This window comes from Podarcis erhardii (genome assembly GCF_964252035.2).
Source record: "Podarcis erhardii genome assembly, chromosome: 15".
In the NCBI taxonomy this organism is placed as follows: domain Eukaryota; kingdom Metazoa; phylum Chordata; class Lepidosauria; order Squamata; family Lacertidae; genus Podarcis; species Podarcis erhardii.
The window spans coordinates 12,088,988-12,108,643 of NC_138505.1; the positions used below are offsets into that span (position 1 = coordinate 12,088,988).

General features: G+C 45.4%; 1 protein-coding gene across 1 annotated transcript in view; it reads right to left on the reverse strand.

The window, feature by feature from the left end:
* LOC309330092 (coiled-coil domain-containing protein 88B-like) overlaps positions 1–17,252 on the reverse strand; it is a 33,049-nt gene extending 15,797 nt beyond the window's left edge. Inside the window, exons 1-13 of the mRNA XM_081841520.1 lie at positions 17,074–17,252; positions 15,991–16,130; positions 11,060–11,168; positions 8,761–8,830; positions 7,667–7,725; positions 6,004–6,087; positions 5,667–5,798; positions 5,193–5,317; positions 4,361–4,442; positions 2,620–2,778; positions 1,926–2,072; positions 792–930; positions 529–698 (exon numbers count right to left, since the gene is read on the reverse strand). Coding sequence (XP_081697646.1) covers positions 529–698; positions 792–930; positions 1,926–2,072; positions 2,620–2,778; positions 4,361–4,442; positions 5,193–5,317; positions 5,667–5,798; positions 6,004–6,087; positions 7,667–7,725; positions 8,761–8,830; positions 11,060–11,168; positions 15,991–16,130; positions 17,074–17,133 — 1,476 coding nt within the window. The 5' untranslated portion in view covers positions 17,134–17,252. The remainder of the gene's footprint in view (positions 1–528; positions 699–791; positions 931–1,925; positions 2,073–2,619; positions 2,779–4,360; positions 4,443–5,192; positions 5,318–5,666; positions 5,799–6,003; positions 6,088–7,666; positions 7,726–8,760; positions 8,831–11,059; positions 11,169–15,990; positions 16,131–17,073) is intronic.
* Positions 17,253–19,656: the final 2,404 nt, after the last annotated feature.

The following is a 19,656-nucleotide window of genomic DNA, read 5'->3' on the forward strand; positions in this document are numbered from 1 at the left end:
CTATTGTGCATTGTGTATTTATGAGATACTGGAGGGCATATCAGTGCCCATGAGAGCTGCAATGGAAACCCCTGTTAGTGTGCCACCTGGAAATAGTCCCCCGCTTTCTCCCCGATCCTTTCCTTAAGAAACAACTTTCCCCATATTTCACCCCCCTTGCCCCACCATGCCTGAAGATCAGCTAGGGGAGGCCCCGTTTTATGGGCCTCTTTTATCAGAAACTCAGTTGACGGGCAGGGACTTTTCTGCTGTGGCACCTTCTGTACTTATGTCTCTGTCAGTGGAAGGCCACTGCTACTGATTTGCATCAACTTCCCAGGAAACAACGCGTTCAGGATGTTGGTTGTCCAAATTAATCAGAGAGAAGAGGAAACTGTCAATGTGTCTGGGGTTAAATGTCATGTTCTCTAGGGACAGGAGGAGCTTTCTGAAGGAGCAGGGACCGTTTTCTTTTAGTTGATTATAGGTACGGTGCTCTGGGAGGCTTTTCAGTTGAAGAGCAGGGTACCAAATGCTCTAAATAAATACCTCTCCATCAAGGACTGCGTTCTTTGGTTCCAAACTCCCAGACTTGCTGGGATCCTCCAGGGCCTGCTGAAGCCTCCTGCGCAGATCCTGGTTCTCCCTCTCGAGGGTCAGCAACCTTCCGATGTCCTCTTTCATCTCATCACTCAAGAGAATAGGCCTTTCAGAAGGACCTACAGAAGCAGATGAAGGGGGGGAATACATTTCTGCCTCTAGAATGACTCTGAGGATCTTGCTAGAAAATGGAAAGGCAAGGCCACACTCACCACCTGGGGCCCAGCCACCTTCTAGTTCTTCCGCACAGAGAATGTTGATGGGCTCCGCTAAACTTCGCCTCAGCTGCCTCTCAAGAGCCATGTTTTCTCTTAGAAGCTCCTCTGTCTGCTGGTAGAGCTGGTCCCGTTCCTGTGTACAGAGTCTATGCTTAAATTTCATGGTGCTGTACAGTATTTCATGGATATCAATTCATTGTTAAATTTCATGTTGCAGTTCCGGTCACCTCACCACAAAGAGTTGGAAAAGGTTTAGGAAAGGGCAACAAAAAATGATCAAGGAGACCGAGTGACATCCCCATGAGGAAAAGTTATGACATTTGGTGCATTTTAGGTTAGTCCTCCCTGCTGAGTTCCACAAGGGGCAACACAAGGTTTTATGTTGTGAACCGCCCTGAGATCTAGGGATGGAGGGCAGTGTACAATTTCAATTAGCAACAACAACAACAGCAACACTGAAATTAAGGAGGAGGAAGCTGACAGGCAGTGCCACCCTCCAGACTGGATGTAAGCAAGAAGGCAGGCAGGTGGAAGATGACTGAGGGCAGAGCGAAATAATAATAATCTTATTATTTATACCCCACCCATCTGGCTGCATTTCTGCAGCCCCTCTGGCCTGCTTACAGCACACAAAAATTTGTAAAACATTAGACATAAAAAAATTCCCGATACAGGGTTGCCTTCAGACGTCTTCTAAAAGTCAGACACCGTATTTTTCTGTGAATTAGACAAGGGTTTTTGACTCAAAAATCGTGTCAAAAAACTGGGGTCATCCAATACATGGATAGTGGCATGGGGGGGAGAAGCAGTGCACCCGACAGCCAGCTGTTTGGCGGGAGTGCGGGAGTGCAACTTCCCCCGATGCTGCTGTGCATGGGAAACGATCTAGGGAGTGTTTCCTGCCCGCAAGTGCATGGGGGGAGAAGCTCAATAACATTGGGCTATCTCCCCTCATTACCTTAAAATTGAGTCTCCCAAAATGGGGTGGAGGGTCTCATAGACGGAAAAATATGGTAGCTGTTTATTTCCTTGATATCTGATGGGAGGGCATTCCACAGGGTGGTTGAAAGTTGGGGGGGGGCATTGCTCCATTTGCCCATATGGAGCAGCTTCCCCTGGGTCTCTCACCTCTTGGGCCTCGTTCAGGTAGCTTTGCAGGTGCAACTTCTCCTTCTCCAGCTGGCTCAGGTGCTTCCCCCGGGCGCGAGCAGCCTCCAGCTGTCCTTCCATCATGGCCTTTGTCTCCAGCAAGGCCTGGGAAAACTCACGCTCCTCCTGCCCATCAAACACCACAACCAGGTTTGAGGACCCTTCTTCCACCCTGTGTCAGTGCCTCCCCCCGCTGCCCATGCCACTCAGGTTGACTTAGCTGGCAGGGGCAAGCGACAATAAAGCTCCAGGCAGCTCCCAGTGAGAGTCTGGGAGCCACCATTTTAAATACCCGCAATGTCCTTGGCAGAGCTTTACTCCTGGGCAGGGGTGAGGAATTTGTTCAGCATCCTCTTTGGGGCAACCTTTTGGGGCCAAAGGTTAAGTGGTCAGAGCACTGAATGCAAATGTTGCCTTCATAGAGTAGGTTAGTTTCTATGCACATGCATAGTCCCTCTTCCTGGGAAACTCTGGGAATTGTCATTCCACAAGGGGAATAGGGGACTGCCTACCAATTCTCCACACCCTTAACAAACTACACTTCTCAGAATTCTTTGGGGGAAGCCATGTTGAAAGTGGCACTGTAGCGATTTAAATGTGTGGTGTAAGTGTGGCTGAAAGGACACAGACACTCCCCTTTGATAACTGATCAGTGGCCAGTTGTCAGCCTTACCTTCAGCTGGGCACGGCACTGCTCCAAGGCAGGCAGCCGCTCTCTCAGGGCTGCCAGCTCCGCCTGAAGCCGCTCTGTCCGCAAGGCCTTCTCTCGCAAGGCATCCAGCTCATCCCGGTACAGCCCAGCCAGGCGGGCCTCGCCTACCAGTGCCCGGTTCTGGTGAAAGCAGGAGAACAAGTTAGAAATAAGTGGCATGGTGAGTGGCAGGTGAATTAGGCACAAGGAGGCAAAGGTGTATGGATAAGTCACCTGGGGTTGCTTGGACTCAGGGTCCCAAGAAATGCTATTTTGTCCCTGCCAGAGCTGCAGCCTCGCAGGGAGAGGACTGGGGAGGGGGCTGGTCCCCTCAGGTCTATTCTAGGCTGTGGGTTGTCTATGTGGCACCCACAGCTGCCAGGGTGCCTGCCAGTACCTCCTATGGCAGCCACAAAACGTCTCACCAAATATCCCCTTAAAAATCCACAATACATATTCTTCCTGCTCAGTTTGCACTGACTCAGCCTCTCCTTCATTGAACCTGTCCCCTTAAGCATGCCCACATTTCACTGGACGCCAGGACTGGATCCTCCACCCTCCTTTCCATTCTGAAGAGAGGTGCAAAGAAAGCTTCTCTCTCTACAAGTGGTGGTGGCAGATGCAGGTGCCTTTTCTACCATCGATGGGGCAGCCGATGGAGGAGCACGCTTACACCATTTTGTTCTCCTCACCCTCTTTTTTCTGTCCTGTAAGACATACCATCCAACTTTTCCCATGTCACAATCTTGCCCCCCAAAAGCGCTTTTTCGTAGCCCGAGAGTGAGCAAAATTGCAGCACCCAAAATGGCCACTGCGATCTTGCGCGAAAAAACAGGATGTCCCATTTTTTCCAGGACGCTTGGTGGGTACGTTAAGATGGGGCAGTCATTATGCCATGCCCCCACAACAGCCATTTTGTGACTGGTGCTCACAGCGCTTTCTTCAACATTTAATATGTGCCCAGTGCTCTCCACTCGTCCTGCCCTCAATAAGGTTGCCAACTTTTCCAGGCCTCATCCCTAAATGGTCAGCTTTTGTTTATTAAAACAAGGGGAAGAAAGCACCAGGGGTTACTCCCGCTGGGCTTTTTCCACTGCCCTTCCCATCGCAAGGCCAGCTATCACCAGCTGCCCTGAGGGAAGGATGCCACCATCACAAGGCCCCCCAGCTGAGTTGCCCCCTTCACATCTCCCACCAGCTGCCCAGTGTGAAGGACCCCAGTGACCTGTTATATTTTGGTATCATTTACTACAAGCGTAATAATGTCTTTTGATGTAAGCCACCTCGGAAGGATGTGGTTTTGGAAAGGCAGGAAGTTATTTACTGAAAGTATTTATAACCCTCTCTGCAGCAGGGAAAGGGGGGGGGGGAAGGGTTCTTAGAAGTGGCTTGCAGTGACCAATAATCAGCAGTTTTCAAGCTTGTGATCTAAAAGACACGACACACAAGACAAAGGGGAGGGGAGGGAGGAGGAGGAGGAAAATCAAACCCAGGCACCAGTTCTTAATTACAAAATTCTGGCTTCCTGCAGTTGTTCTGGACTGGATGTTGGATGGAGCCAGGCTGCTCTCCCCCCTTGCCATGAAGCTCTTTCTGGGAGGCAGGGGGTGCAGCCTCCCAGTGGCCCTTGATTCTGTGGCCAATAGCATAGGCCAGAGTGTGCACCTTCAGCTCCTCAGTGCCAGGACAACTCCAGCCTTCTGCGTGGCTTTTTTAGCAGTACCTCCTGCCGCATCTTTTGAAGCTGCCCCTCCAAATCCTTCCGTTCATCCTCTTGATCTAACAGTTCCTCCATCTTCTCTTCCCTGGGGGTGGGGAAACAGCAGAGTTTTGTTTTATTTATTAATAAATAAAAATATGAGTTTTTATTTTGCAAACACTCTAAGAGGAAAACCATGTGTCAGATTTTTGGGTGAGTTAATGAGCTGGATTGCGTATTACTGCTCCAATACCACCGTGACCACAAATACGGTAATCATAAATGCACAATTGAATTGATAGTCATAGAATCATAGAGTTGGAAGAGACCACAAGGGCCATCGAGTCCAACCCCCTGCCAAGCAGGAAACACCATCAGAGCACTCCTGACATATGGTTGTCAAGCCTCTGCTTAAAGACCTCCAAAGAAGGAGACACCACCACACTCCTTGGCAGCAAATTCCACTGTCGAACAGCTCTTACTGTCAGGAAGTTCTTCCTAATGTTTAGGTGGAATCCTCTTTCTTGTAGTTTGGATCCATTGCTCCGTCTGGAAGGAGCTCAGAGTAATCAACTAAACGCTGTGCCCCCAGCATAGAAATAGGAGTCAGCCATATTTTTTCAAAAAAAAGAAAACATTGTTTGGAACTTACATCAGATACCCCAAAATGTTCATAGGAGATAAAAGCATTTTGTTGATGCCCTTGCAGAGTTAGGTGGGGAAATTGAAGTGGGAGAATAAAATCCAACCCCCCCATCTTCTCTAGAACTGCTGTGCCCCCCATTGTTTTTTATGCCCCACAGATACCCACCCCCATGCTTGATTTTTTTTAGATGTCTGCCCCACTTCCACTCACAGCTCGTGCTGCAGACGCCGCACCTGGGCCCGAGATTCAGCAAGCTGCACCCCAAGATGTTGACGGTGGCCCTCCAGGGGGGTGACTAGGGGGCGTTCCTGTTCTTGCTGCAGTTCCCACAATTTCTGTAGAGGGAGACAGAGTAAAGGATGAATCCATGTGGGTAGAGTGTGGCAGGCAAATGTGGCCCTCCAGACCTGTTCATCAGGCCCTTGGGACTCTCCCCAATCAACATCACTCCCTGAGTGTTTTTGCCTGGCTGGAATGTGTCCTTGAACTCTGATCGTGCCTTCTGCATGAGTGGATGGAAGTTAGAGAGGGGTGTGCCCCCAATCATGGCTAGATTCAGGGTGTCATGATGCTCAAACAGATCTCAGAGCATCTCTGGGCTCAGGTGCCATGTTTCTCTGAAAAGCCAGCACTTTGAGAAGAGGGCGGGAATTAGAACCACACACAGCCCTTTGCATCCCTCACCTCCAAGCCTGCGTCTCGCTCGTGCACCAGCTCTTGAATCCGAGACACCATGTTTTGGAGCAACTGTTCCATTTCGGAGGGTCCCAGTTCCTTCCACTGCAGTCTCACCATGTTCTTGGGCTCCTGAGTCACCTGGGAAGGAGAGGAACTTGTGCATGAGAACATGCTGTGGCACTGACCTCTTATATGAGACACACAAGAGTTACCTCAGGGGATAAACTAAATTTTGCCTGGGGATCTGCCCTATTCACACAAGGCTTGAAGTGCAAAACATGATGGGAGACGAAAAGTAATACAACCCACACTCCTCCGCCTCAAAACCCAGGCCCAGCCTTACCTCTTGGATGAAAGAAGCCAGGGCAGCCTGGGTGCTGATGTCGAGGGTCTGGATTAGGCCAATGATCTCGTCTCGCCTTTCACACTGTTGGGATGTTCAAGGAGGGCGATCAGGTTCTCTTACACATTTAAATCACATGGCTTCCCCACCAAAGAATGCCCTGGGAACTGTAGTTTGTTAAAGGGTGCTGGGAACTGTAGCTCTGTAAGGGATAAATGACAGTGTCCGGGGGGGGGGGGGGCAGAGTGCTTTGAATGTGCTTTAAAGTGTGTGCAACCAGTGGCGGACTTGGGGCTCTCAAATTTCTGTGCCCCCTGCCTCTCACACTTCCATTCTACAGCATGTTTTGGCACCCCCTGCAGGGCAGTGCCCAGTGCAACCGCACTATTTGTGCTACCCTAAAACCACCTCTGGTAAAATGCCCCAGACACACTTAGGTCACACCCCCACACCGTACATTCAAAGCTCATGGCTTCCTAAGGACTGGAAGAAGTTTAAAGTCTATCTACAAAAACATTGTAAAACTTTTGAATGTTGAGGACATTGAAAAGGAAAAGAAGGGGTTCTAGTGAATAAGTTAAATAAGAGTACAAAGGGAGGGATTAAGAATGAAAATTAATAAAGAATGTTCTTGCTGAATTAATTACCACATGGAATACAAGATCGGGAGGCGGGTGGAAGTAAGGAAAATAAGGCTTTGTAGGTTATAATCGGAAAGTGAGTTTTTTCTTATGCTAAGATTTTCTTTTTCTCTTCTTTTTTGTCTATGTTCTTTTTTTTTCTTTCTTTGTAATATTTGTGGATTTTTATGTTGGATTGGAAAATTTTCTTTTTTGTTCTTTTTTTGTGTAAAACTCAATAAAATTATATATATATATATATAAATAAAACAAAGCTCATGGCTTCCTAAAGGATCCTGGGAACAGTAATTTGTTAAGAGGGGTTCTGTGAGGGGTAAACTACAGTACCCAGGATTATTTGGGGAAAGTTATTGGTATATGTTTTAGATAAACGTGTAGTGTGGATGTGACCAAACACACACTCGCTCTGGACATAAAATCAGTTTAGTAGGTAATTTCCCCTCGCTCCAGGGAACCCTGAGTGTTTTACTTCTTGCTAAGGGTCAAAAGTGTTAGTAAGGGGTGGAGGCCCAGTGGGCCGAGTCCCCCAAATATTTTCCAAAGTGCCTTGAGTATTTCTGGGTAGGTAATGAATTTGGGGAGGATACTGAATTGGGGGGTAATCTAGGTTACGAGGCAGGATATTAATTTGGGGAAATCCATTTGCTTTATTTTTATTTTAGTTGTGACTCGCTTAATACAAAGGGGGGGGGGAATCTAAGCAACTTACAAAAGGCACAGCATAAAAACAGACAATAATGCAATAAGATCATTACCAAACCCATAAAACAGACCAAGCAACAGCCGAAAACGTCATCAGCAACAGAGCAGTTAACAGCATCTGCCAAATGCCTGGGAGAAGAGCTACACTTTTACCTGATGCTGAAAAGGATATTCATGACAGGGTCAGGTGGGTCTCCCTGGGGATAGCATTCCACAGACAGATTACAGGAGCCACAACCAAAAAGGCCTCTTTCCCGTGTCACCACCCTCCAGCAGCCAAATTTGCACCCCCCGCCCACCCATTCCACACTCCAAAGTACCTGGACAGCACTCCCAAGCAATAGCAGCAACAACTTCTTCATCTCCCCAACAGCCTGTGCTGGATCACACCATTGCAGGAAAAAGGGGGAGAAAGTGTTAATGTGATATTTGAAGGCAAATGCACCCCCATGCCTGGTCTACGAGGTCCAAGTTTCAAAGCCAAATTTTATCCCAACTGGGGTTGTGGCTTGCAAGGATTTTTCTCACCAGATTTGAAGGAGCACAAAGCTTGAGGGAAGCCTTCTGATGGCATGGGTCATATTTGGTAAAAAGGAGATCGGGCAGGATTCCACAGGAACAACAACAATTATTGTTTTTACAGTGGTACCTCAGTTTACAAACTTAATCTGTTCTGGAAGTCTGTTCTTAAACCAAAACCGTTCTTAAACTGAGGTGCGCTTTCCCTAATGAGGCCTCCCACCGCCGGTGCCCTTCTTCCGTTCTTAGACCGAGGTAAAGTTCTCAAACCAAGACACTATTTCTGGTTTTGCAGAGTTTGTAAACAAAATTGTTCTTAAACCGGACTGTTCTTAAACTGGACTGTTCTTAAACCAAGGTACCACTGTATTTTATTTATATGCCGCACATCTGACTGGGTTGCCCCAGCCACTTTGGGCAGCTCCCAACAAAATATTTCTTTTTTATATATGTATAAAAATTTATTATATTTTCCACAATAATAACAAAAACCACAAAGCAGAATGACACACAAAAACAAAACAAAAAAAGAAAAATACATCAATGAATGAAAGGGGGGGAAAGGAACAATAAACAGATAAACAATAACAAACATAATTCTTTACAAAGCCAACCTTTTAAACATCTTGGTTGACTTCCCCTAGTCCCTCCCTGCTGAGTTTCCTTGTAGTTGAAAGTAACAGCTTTCCAATATCATTATTAAACTAAAACAATTTCCAATTATAGTCCATCTTATTCACATTCCTTAATATTCTAAATCCCATTTATTCCCAACAAAATATTTCTTAAAAAACACAATAAAAGATCAACGGTTAAAAACTTCCCTGAACAGGAAAGTTCGGATCCATCTGTTTTGGTGGTTTCAGCATCACATTTTTTCTCCCAATAGGCCTACCTGTGAGAGGATCTTGGGCCAGAAGATGTAAATTAGGAGGCAATGAAAGAATCACTTGTTGCAAATCGTTCTGGGGAAAAGAAGAGAGAAAGAGCATGGAAGGGGAGAATAATAACAGATAATAGAGTGATGTTGTTGTAATAGGAATTTTGAGGTCTTAGATATATGATAATGTTCATAAGTGTACCAACCAAACACATACATAGATCAGCATAGGAAGGCCAACCTGGAACCATTTTGATTCCTAAACTGAGCAAATGTTTTCTCTGCAAGGTCAAACTGGAAAAGCCTCCCCATTGTCTTTTCCTTCACAAATCCTCTCTTAAGGGTAAGTGTATGTTTGAATAGGGTGTGAACCTGTGACATGGCCCAGGATTTATCATTACAAAAGACTGGCCAGGCTCCCCAGGAAATCCAATCAAGTAACCTGCCAGACAGGAGATAAACAAGGACAAGAGATAAACAACATTTAAATTTCTGTTTAGACCGCCTTTTCTGTGATGTAGGTGTAATATATCTGAGGGGTGGTCTTAGGTTACACCCCTTGTGTGAGGTATGTATGATGTTTCTGGGGGTGGTCCTGATCTACAGGATGGGAATTTCAAAAGTCTTTATAAGCCCTTGCACAGCATTTTTCTGGGTCCTCCTCCTTTCCTGCATGTGAGGGGAGCACCCTGTTGCAACAGATCAATAAAGATCAAGCTTATTAGCTGCTTTGCTTCTCAATATTCTCTGCTTGGCCTCTGTTATTTTCTCCTACCAATAGGGAACCTATGTAAGGACTCTATATGGGCTCTTGGATACCCCATAAAGTAAAAGGGCAATTTTTGTTTACAACATTGCACTTATTCCTCATCGTGGCGTAGAGTAGAGTGTGTTGTAGTGGTTAGAGGGTCAGACGAGGACATGGGAGACCAGGGTTCGAATCCCCACTTGGCCATGAAACTCACTGAGTGACTTCAGGCCTGTCACTGCCTCTAAGCCTAACCTACCTCGCAGGGTTGTTGTGTCGGTGAAATGGTTATGGGGTGGGGGGAAGAAGCATGTATGTCAATGTTACGGAAAAATCTAGGTGTGAGGCTGCTCAGTCACCCAGCTAGTTGGGCAGAGCCCGCAGGTCCCTGCGGAATAAAGGAAGGATTCTAGCCACCAACCGGAGCAAATAGCTGCAGACCAAAGTTTATTGCGCAATAGGTTCAAAGAGGAAATTTGAACCCTGAGGATGGGGTGACAAAGGCTTTTAAAACTTTCCCACCATATCCCAGAATACAGTTCGTACAGCATCATTGCTACATCATTGCTACATCACTGACATGTCACAAAAGGGGAGGGGTAGACCGGGGTTACACTAATTTAACCCTGGCAAACATGTCCAACAAGTCCTTGGTACAAGATTAGCATAGACAAATATGTCTTAAGTACCCACCACCCAAAAGTACAATAGAACTTCCTTTGCATGTCTGGAGCCTGAGGCAAGTCAGGTGATGAGATTTGGCTTCCCTTGGCTGACAATGAGCCCAGCAATTGTCACCTCTGAGAACTTCCTGGAGTCCTTTTTCAAAGGGAAAATAGCTTTGGAATGGAGGAAACTTTATTTTTAAAGCTAGGTAACTTCCCTGAGCTGTCAAGTTGAAAGGATACATTCAGGCATAATATTTGTAACATTTAACTTTAAATATGTGCCCCCCCCCCGTAATTTCCGTAACAGTCACCACAACCCTTCCTCTTATAGAGCTACAATTCCCAGAGTGGTTTTAACAGTCAATCCCTCTTCCGAAGGAATTCTGGTAATTGCTGAGCACATTGAAGAAATCACAGCTCCCATAGTTCTTTGGGAGAAGCCATGAATGTTTAAGGTGGTTTCATAGCGCTTTAAATGTATGGTATGAATATGTCATCAAATTACACCAGTTTAGCCCTGGCTAAATCGGGTTGAAGGACGTACAGTGGCATATATCTAGCTCAGCTGGGGTATGGGAATTACATCAGTGTAGTCCTGGCTGAGCCACAATTCAGCCAGGAAAGCCCAAGTTTTACTAAATCCATACTCTCTCATTCTGGTGGTTGGTTGGTTTTGCTCTGTTAGTGACCAAACTATATAATGACATAATCCATACACTGAACATTACTATTTCTAATAAAATACTATAACAACAACATATTAGAACAATTATTTTGTAAAGCACTGAAACCCTATCAGCTTCCAGCCTTTTTGTGAGATGGGTTGTGTCAGAAACGTGTGCAGACACCAGAGCAGAAGCCATGGGTTAAGATCCAAAGTGTGTTAAATCCTTCTCACCTGGTAGAACCTGCGCAGCCGCTGCAGAAGGCCCTGGAGCATTTGCAAGCTGTGTGCCTCGTCGTTTTGCTCACTCCACGGAGGTTGCGCTCCCCCAGGAATCAGGTCTCTAGGAAAGGTAACCAGGCACATTGGAAGAATGACTGGAGGGAAATCCTGTCCCCAAAGATTTATCTCTCTACCAGCAGCTGAGAAAATATACAATCGTTTTACTGGCCTAGCCAAGTTTAAACAGGGAACAGTTATACAGCAGACTGGTTCTGTGATACGAATTTTATGGTCTTAGATATATGGTAATGTTCATAAGCGTACCAACCAAGCACACACATAGATCAGCACAGGAAGACCAACCTGGATCCATTTTGATTCCTAAACTGAGCAAATGTTTTCTCTGCAAGGTCAAACTGGAAAAGCCTCCCCATTGTCTCTTTCCTCACAAATCCTGTCTTAAGGATATGTCTGTTTGAATAAGGTGTGAGCCTGTGACCTGGCCCAGGAACCAAGTACTGTATTTTTTGCTCTATAAGACTCACTTTTCCCCTCCTAAAAAGTAAGGGGAAATTTGTGTGCGTCTTATGGAGCGAATGCAGGCTGCGCATCTATCCCAGAAGCCAGAACAGCAGGAGGGATTGCTGCTTTCACTGCGCAGCGATCCCTCTTGCTGTTCTGGCTTCTGAGATTCAGAATTTCCTCCTCCAAAAACTAGGTGCGTCTTGTGGTCTGGTGCGTCTTATAGAGCGAAAAATACGGTATTTATCATTACAAAAGACTGGCCAGGCTACTCAGGAAATCCAATCAAGTAACCTGCCAGACAGGAGATAAACAAGGACAAGAGAAAAATAACATTTAAATTTCTGTGATGTAGGTATGATGTATCTGAGGGGTGGTCTTAGGTTACACCCCTTCTGTGATGTATGTATGATGTTTCTGGGGGTGGTCTTGATCTACAGGAGGGGAATTTCAAAAGTCTTTATAAGCCCTTGCACAGCATTTTTCTGGGTCCTCCTCCTTTCCTGCATGTGAGGGGAGCACCCTGCTGCAACAGATCAATAAACATCAAACTTACTAGCTGCTTTGCTTCTCAATATTCTATGGTTGGCCTCTGTTATTTTCTCCTACCAATAGGGAACCTATGTAAGGACTCTATATGGGCCCTTGGATACCCTATAAGGGAAAAGGGCAATTTTTATTTACAACAGTTCAACAAGTTATCTCTCTCCACAATAGATTTTGGGAACTGTAATTCTACCAGGATGATCCTGGGATCTCTAACATATAATGGAAACTGTAGTGTACGCCTCACAGGGCTAACCATGGGTTGCAGAATCACAACAAATAGATAGATAGATAGATAGATAGATAGATAGATAGATAGATGAGCAGTAGAAGTGCAGTGGAGTGTGAGAAGAGGCAATTGCAACATTTTGGACAGAGCCCGGCGGGTTAGGATTTGTAAATAAAACATTCCAAAGCAGAACATTATGCTACTTGTTTCATTTGTTATTCTGAACCAAAAGTATTCTCCGCCAGAGGGGAGGTGCAATCCCAGGCTGATGCAGAGGTTTTGGATGCAGTTTGGACTAGCGTACATCTTTGCAAGCAAATTCTCCTGATATAAGGTGTCATTTTCACCTGTGTGTTCATTTTCACGGACGCTTTCCCCAAATAAAAGGTATTTTTGTAAACGTTGTTAGGTCAGGAGAGCTGCAGAGAACATTTTGTATAAGTGGTGAATTTTGAAAGTGGTTGTGTTTCAGTTTTCCTGTTGTTTTGGAAAGAGCATATTTGATAAATTAAAGTTTTGTTCTATTATTATTTAATATGATTTTTATTAAATTTTCTGATTTACAATTTCAGATAAGCATTTTACATAGTTAAGATATCATTGAGTTCCCTTCTTCTCTTTCCATGGTTCATTTTACATATATTATATCCCTGCATAGTTGACAAAAATTATGCCAATCAGTTTTCCATTATTACATCCATCAAAACCTATTTACACTGCTGAATTTATTTTAATGCTGGCAGCGTTTTCAGCTGTACTTACCGGTAATTATTTTCCCTATACTGTACTCAATAAACGTTTTCCGGTAAAAGAGAGTGGAATCAAATCAGTTTCCACACAGATTTTTTTTTTGATAACGCTTCGTTTTCCTGTGCAAAAAGCCAATACAGTATGTGAAAAATACCACAAGCTCTCATCTATTTTTTGCACCAGCAATATTCCCCCCAGAGGGAGGTGCACCGTTCCTGGAGATACTGCAATACCAGGTCGATGCATGGAGTGGACGGAGCAAGCCCCTATTCCATCTCCCAATTCCAAAAATCCATTTAATATATAGTCCTCAAATAGAGGACATATCAGATATTAAACTGATAAGAACAGATACTACACTTGATCTTAGCCAAAAGGCCGAGAAGCGATACCAAGGTGAGCAAAAATTAAGCGGGTCTTCTTTCCCGATGTCTTTTCAGTTGTCGGTGGGTACCTGGTGTTTTAAAGCGCTCACTGCCCCATTGGACTCAGCACCGTTTCCAATTCCACAAAATACACTCGCACAACGTTTCTGCTTCTGTTGTCCAGCTAAGCAGCCTCTTGATCGACAATTTAACCTCAAAAATAGTGGATTTTGTCGATCTTGTGAATTTCTCAGCCGTCTACCTGGTTGCTCTGATGGCCATTGGTGCTATATCTGCATAAACCCGCCCATTTACCCGCCATGCACTGCGCCACTGTTAACTCGCTACGTGCCAGCAGAGGTCCCAAAAGTTTCCCTTTGATTCTGTTTCCTTGAGAGCATCCTGCAAAAACACAGCTGTACAAGCTGAACTTTCCTGCTGACATTAATATCCGTGCTCCTTAGCAGAGGATTGTTTGCTGGAAAAATGTTCCCTGCAAAACAATGAAATGCTGAAGAAGAAAGTCCTGTTATGCCACAACAGCAGAAAATCTGGTTTCATAGACCGTTTGAAAGGATTGGCCAGTGAAGCCAGATTCTTTTCGTTTACCTGAAGATGTGCTTGCTTCTGCCCTTTCAACTTTGATTTGAGCATGAAATATACAGCTGAATCCTGAATGATTCATACGATCTTCTTTTTCTTTTTACTGATTTTCCTTAATTGAATGCATTGGAAATATCTCTATTTGCAAATTAACATGCTTCAAGCACATTGAAATGAACCACAACTATATTTGAGACTGGGATGCAAGTTTCTGTCAATTTCGGTTCCCCCAGTTTCTCATTTTTAGAATCTTAAATTCAGTTCTCCACATTTTGCAGCAATTTGCAAATGTTTGGTTTTTTTAAAAAAATCCTCAGGAAAATTCATCAGCATCATGATACAATTTCCCCCCTCATTTTGGTTTTCATATTGTTTGGGAGAGTGTTGATTTGATAGATTCAGCATTAAATGTGCAGGGAGTCAAATATCACTTCCATCCCTAATTAGAGTCTGGTTGGCTAGTGGGTTGGTTGCAACTGTCACAAAAAGGAGGCTTGTGACACGTCAAAGACTCCCGAATTAATTTTGGCACACAGTTCCATGGACATATTACTTCTGAATGTTTAGTTTTTGTTATTGATGTCCTTTTATTAATAATATTAAAAGCATCCAAAACAACCTGATGTCTTCAATTTAAAAACAATCTGAGCAGGATTTAATCTGATAATTAGCTTTCATCTACAGTTACCGGGTTGCAGGGGATATAAATTCTGGGAGCCACCAAAAAAAACAAAACAAGAAAAGCAGTAGTGGTGGATAAATAACTTAAGAAAGCTATTAACTTAATAATACCTAAGCAATTGAAAGAGTGTTTACTTCCCTGGGCAAATTTTCAGTTCATAATAATTTAAGGATTCCCCTTAAGTCCATGAAGCCTGATGTTCTGTACTGTCAGTGGCTATCCAGATGCAGGTCACAAAATGGGGGACCAGACTTTGCTGCTTGCCCCCCCCACCCCCAGCCACTGGTATCCAGTGCCATGCTGCCTCTGAATATGAGGTTCCATTTAACTACACTATGTAACAACAGTGGGGAATGTGTGGCGTATCAGGTGAAGACATCCATGCCCCCACCCTGTGAACAACAGTGTGAGCAATCCCGTGTAAATGCAGCTTCAAACACAGTGTAATGTAATATAATATACCGGTACTATAAATGCATTTGTTCTGATTTGCTTGCAAAGAGGTTATATAGCAATGAGCATTCATTCTGATGTCATCCTGATTTGCTTGCGCAACGTTTGCATGTGCATTAATCCATCCCACAGTACATTTCCCCATCTCTCTCTCTCTCTCTCTCTCTCTCTCTCTCTCTCTCACACACACACACACAGAAATAAAAATAAAATATATGTTGTTACAGGACATCAGAACATTGTGAATTAAATTGTGCAAACCTACATTTCTCAGTACTCTATCTGCTTTTCATTATTGCTACTATTATGTTTATATTTCACTTTTCCTCTGAGGAGCTCAAGGTGTCATATACAGTGGTACCTCGGGTTAAGTACTTAATTCGTTCCGGAGGTCTGTACTTAACCCGAAACTGTTCTTAACCTGAAGCACCACTTTAGCCGCCAGAGCACAATTTCTGTTCTCATCCTGAAGCAAAGTTCTTAAGCTGAAGCACTATTTCTGGGTTAGCGGAGTCTGTAACCTGAAGCGTATGTAACCTGAAGCGTATGTAACCCGAGGTACCACTGTATGGTTCTCCATCTCTCCATTTTATCCTCACAACAATATTGGGAGGTAAGTCAGGATAAGAGATAGTGACTGGCCCAAGGGCACCCAGTGGGTGGTTTTAATTCTGGTCTCCCAGTTATTATTACTCTAACCACTGCACCACACTGTCTCTCACTTGAATCCCTCCCAGAAAATGCTGACCCTCTGGAGGTGCCCCAGTGATCCGCACAGTACACTATGACTCACATTATCTCCATGATATGGATGAGGGTGTCCCCACTGACCAGCTTGAGGAAATATTCTTGTGCTCCCTCGTGTCTCTTCTTCCTATGGGGAGAAGGGGGCTGGCCAAATCTCGAGTAAGGCAGCGTCTCCAAGGTTCGCACCTGTAGGGAGAAGAGAAATTTGATTCAGTTCACGTTTGTAGGTGAACCTATCTAATCCACACTTTCATACCCTCCAGCATTTCTCCGATGAAAATAGGGATGTCCTATTTAATAATAATAATACCCCCATCTGTCGGGGTTGCTACAGCCACTCTGAGTGGCTTCCAACATATATAAAATATATAAAACAAATATAAAAACATAATAAAACGTTAAACATTGAAAAAACTTCAATATACAGGACTGCCTTCAGATGTCTTCTAAAGGTTGTATCTTGACTTGGAGGTCGCATAAGTCCACACCCTCCAACATTTGTCCGATGAAAATAAGGAAATCCCAAGGAAAAGTGGGACATTCCAGGATCAAATCAAAAACTTCTGTAAATCTGGGACTATCCCTGGAAAATAGGGACACTTGGAGGGTCTGTGATCCGGCTGAAAGGTTTTTCATAAGTTCTTAAGTCCAGCGTCCAGTTCAGCAGAACAAACTGCCAGGCCCCCAAACATTGCTGGGCTGGCTTACCACATTTCAAAGGAAGTGAAGCAATACAGATTACCATGTAAATAACCCCAATTTATCAAGTCTACGTTTACCTAACTGCAACAAGAAGCTTAATATTTGGTGGGTTCAGTAATAAAGCTTCCCAAAATCTTACCTAGTTGGAAACCAGGGTCAAAGTGTTTTCTGCTGGGTATGTGTGTACCAATTCTGTGTGTGTGTGCACCTGTATGTACACACAAACACACACAAAACCAAATAGGCGATCTGCCCAACTTGCCATAAAATTACGCAGCAGACCACCCGGTGTCAGGCAACATATTGCCAAAACTCCCAGGCTCAGCATGACTTCAAAACCAGAGATATAAGGCCCTTATTTAGGGCAACCCAGAAAAGCAACACCCCTCCTCAAAACCTGCTGCCCCCCCCCCACATAGATGCTCACCCAGGTGACCAGCGGCCCTGAGACAAAATCTTCCAGCATCTCAGTGACATCTCCATCCATGGTGCCACCAAAGGGGCGCCCTCTCCTTGTTGGTTGCGCCTTCTGTTCTGTGCTATGCGCTTAAAGCTTACGGTAAACTTCCTTCCGTAATCTTGGGCTGATGAGACTGATCGGTGGGTGGGGGGTGGAGGGAGGGAGGGAAGCAAGAGAGGAAGCCACATAGGATGAAGGGACTGATTTCTTAATTTCCGCCACGCAGGAAACATGTCCTCGACGAAAGATTTCCAGTTCTCAGCGCACCAGCCTGAGTGAGGCATTGCAGGCTTGCTTTGCAGGAGAGGGCAAAGCTGACTTCATTTCCCGTTCTCGCTGCAGAAAAACCACACTCAAGAGGTTGCAATGGAGGAACAGAGAGGGCAGAAGTCATCTGTCGCCGCCTCAAAGTGCCCCATCAGGTTTGTGGTCCGCACTGTCGGTTGGTGGAAGTGAGAGGCCTGCCTTTCGCACCTCCGTTATGCCAGAATCCTAATAGCGAGTCAGGCTCCGAGGCAATGGGACCATGAGGCAGGAAGTTCCACTGACTCCTGTCCTGACACATCAAGGGCAAAGACCTTCAGGTTTGGGGGGCCAAATGTGGCTTATCGGGGCTCTCCCCAGACCACATCGCCATGGCCGTATCCCTCACTGGCCCTGCTGAGTGTTTTTGCCTGACTGGAATGTGTCATCGAACCCTGATCCTGCCTCTTGCTGGCCTGACTGAGGGAAAAGGGTAGGCGAGTGTGTAGACCACAACTAGCCTGTGGTTCAAAGTTGCAATTTTTATATTAATGGCTCCACCCACGCTTGCCTCTGGCCCCACCCACAACTAGCATGTGGCCCTTGGGAGGTTGCCCTGAGGGGAAGGCGGCCCTCGGGTTGAAAAACATTCCAGTCCCTTGACCACTGTGGCTACATCCACAATTATGCCACTTTATATGGTCATGGCTTCCACCAAAGATTCCCAAGAACTGTAGTTTGTTAAGGGTGCTGAGAGACCCGTATCCCCCCTCACACAGCGCTGCAATTCACAGAATTCTCTGGGAAGAAGGGTTGGCGATTACAGCCCTCTGGCAGTTGTAGGTCACCAGACAGGGCATTCTGCAAATGGGGTACTACTACCAAGAAGGCCCTGTTGCAGGCCAGCGCCTATCGATTGCAATTCCAATTTTGTGATTAGACACGAGATGAAGCAAAACAGGAAAAATGCATTGGGTGCTGAAAGCCGTGTTGGGACATGACGCAGTCGGGGCACCAGCTGGCCACGAGAGGAAACTGAATTTGTGGCAATATTCTAATGGCCCCTTCAAACTGAGTGTGAGAACATTAGCGCCGGAGAAAAATACGAAAGAGGGCTTCATCCACGGGCCTGTTCAGTCTACTCTCTTAAGAGAGACTCGGCTAAAAATAAATCTCTTGTGAGGAAACCTTTTTTTTTTAGCTTCTGCTTCAGATTGAGCTAGCGACACACTGGGGAAACTATGAACCCACCGTTAGTTTCAGAAGGGCTGGAAAAGCATCATGGACATGGAAAAAGTGGTGCCTTTTGTTCCTGTGGCAGCAAAATAGCTTCCACTCATACACGATCAGAGGATGACAACCCAGCGCCCACAGGCACCTGGGCGCCCACCAGCAGCTATGGCACCTGCGAAAAGTCCCAGTGAATACCTCCCCTCAGAAATCCACAGGAGCCAAAATGAGGGGGAGCATGCCTGTCGCATTTTGGTTCCTGTCTTTTGCTGCTTTTAGATGCGGCAGCCATTTTGTGCAATTACCATCAACTTATTAATCACCTCCTGAACCAGTGGCGTAGCGTGGGGGGTGCAGGGGGGCCCGGCCGCACCAGGCGCAACATCTGGGGGTTAGGGTTAGGGATAGGGTTAGGGGGCACAAATCCAAGGTTAGGGGGCGCAAATTACTTGCCTTGCCCCGGGTGCTGACAACCCACGCTACGCCACTGTCCTGAACAACTGCCTCAAGGTGATTTATGTATACAGTGGTACCTCGGTTTAAGAACAGCCCTGTTTACAAACTATTCCGTTTATGAACTCCGCAAAACCAGAAATAATGTCTTGGTTTGAGAACTTTACCTCCGTCTACAAATGGAAGCCAAACAGTGGAAGGGCACTGGCGGTGGGAGACCTCATTAGGGAAAGCGTGCCTTGGTTTAAGAACGGTTTTGGTTTAAGAACGGACTTTGTAAACTGAGGTAGCACTGTAAATGCATTTTTTTAATTAATAATAATAATAATAATAATAATAATAATAATAATTATATTTCCTGTCCATCTGACTGGGTTTTCCCAGCCACCATACCTTTACCAATATGCTGATGACACTCAGCTCTATCTGCTGATGAATGGCCACACCGACTCAGCCCCGGACACACTGACCAGATGCTTGGAAGCTGTGGCTGGATGGTTTCGTGGGAGCCGATTGAAACTAAATCCTTTGAAGACAGAGGTCCTCTGGCTGGGTCAGGATGGTATGGGGATGAGGGACCAACTCCCTTCTCTTGCGGGGGCCCAATTAGTGCCATTGCCTTCT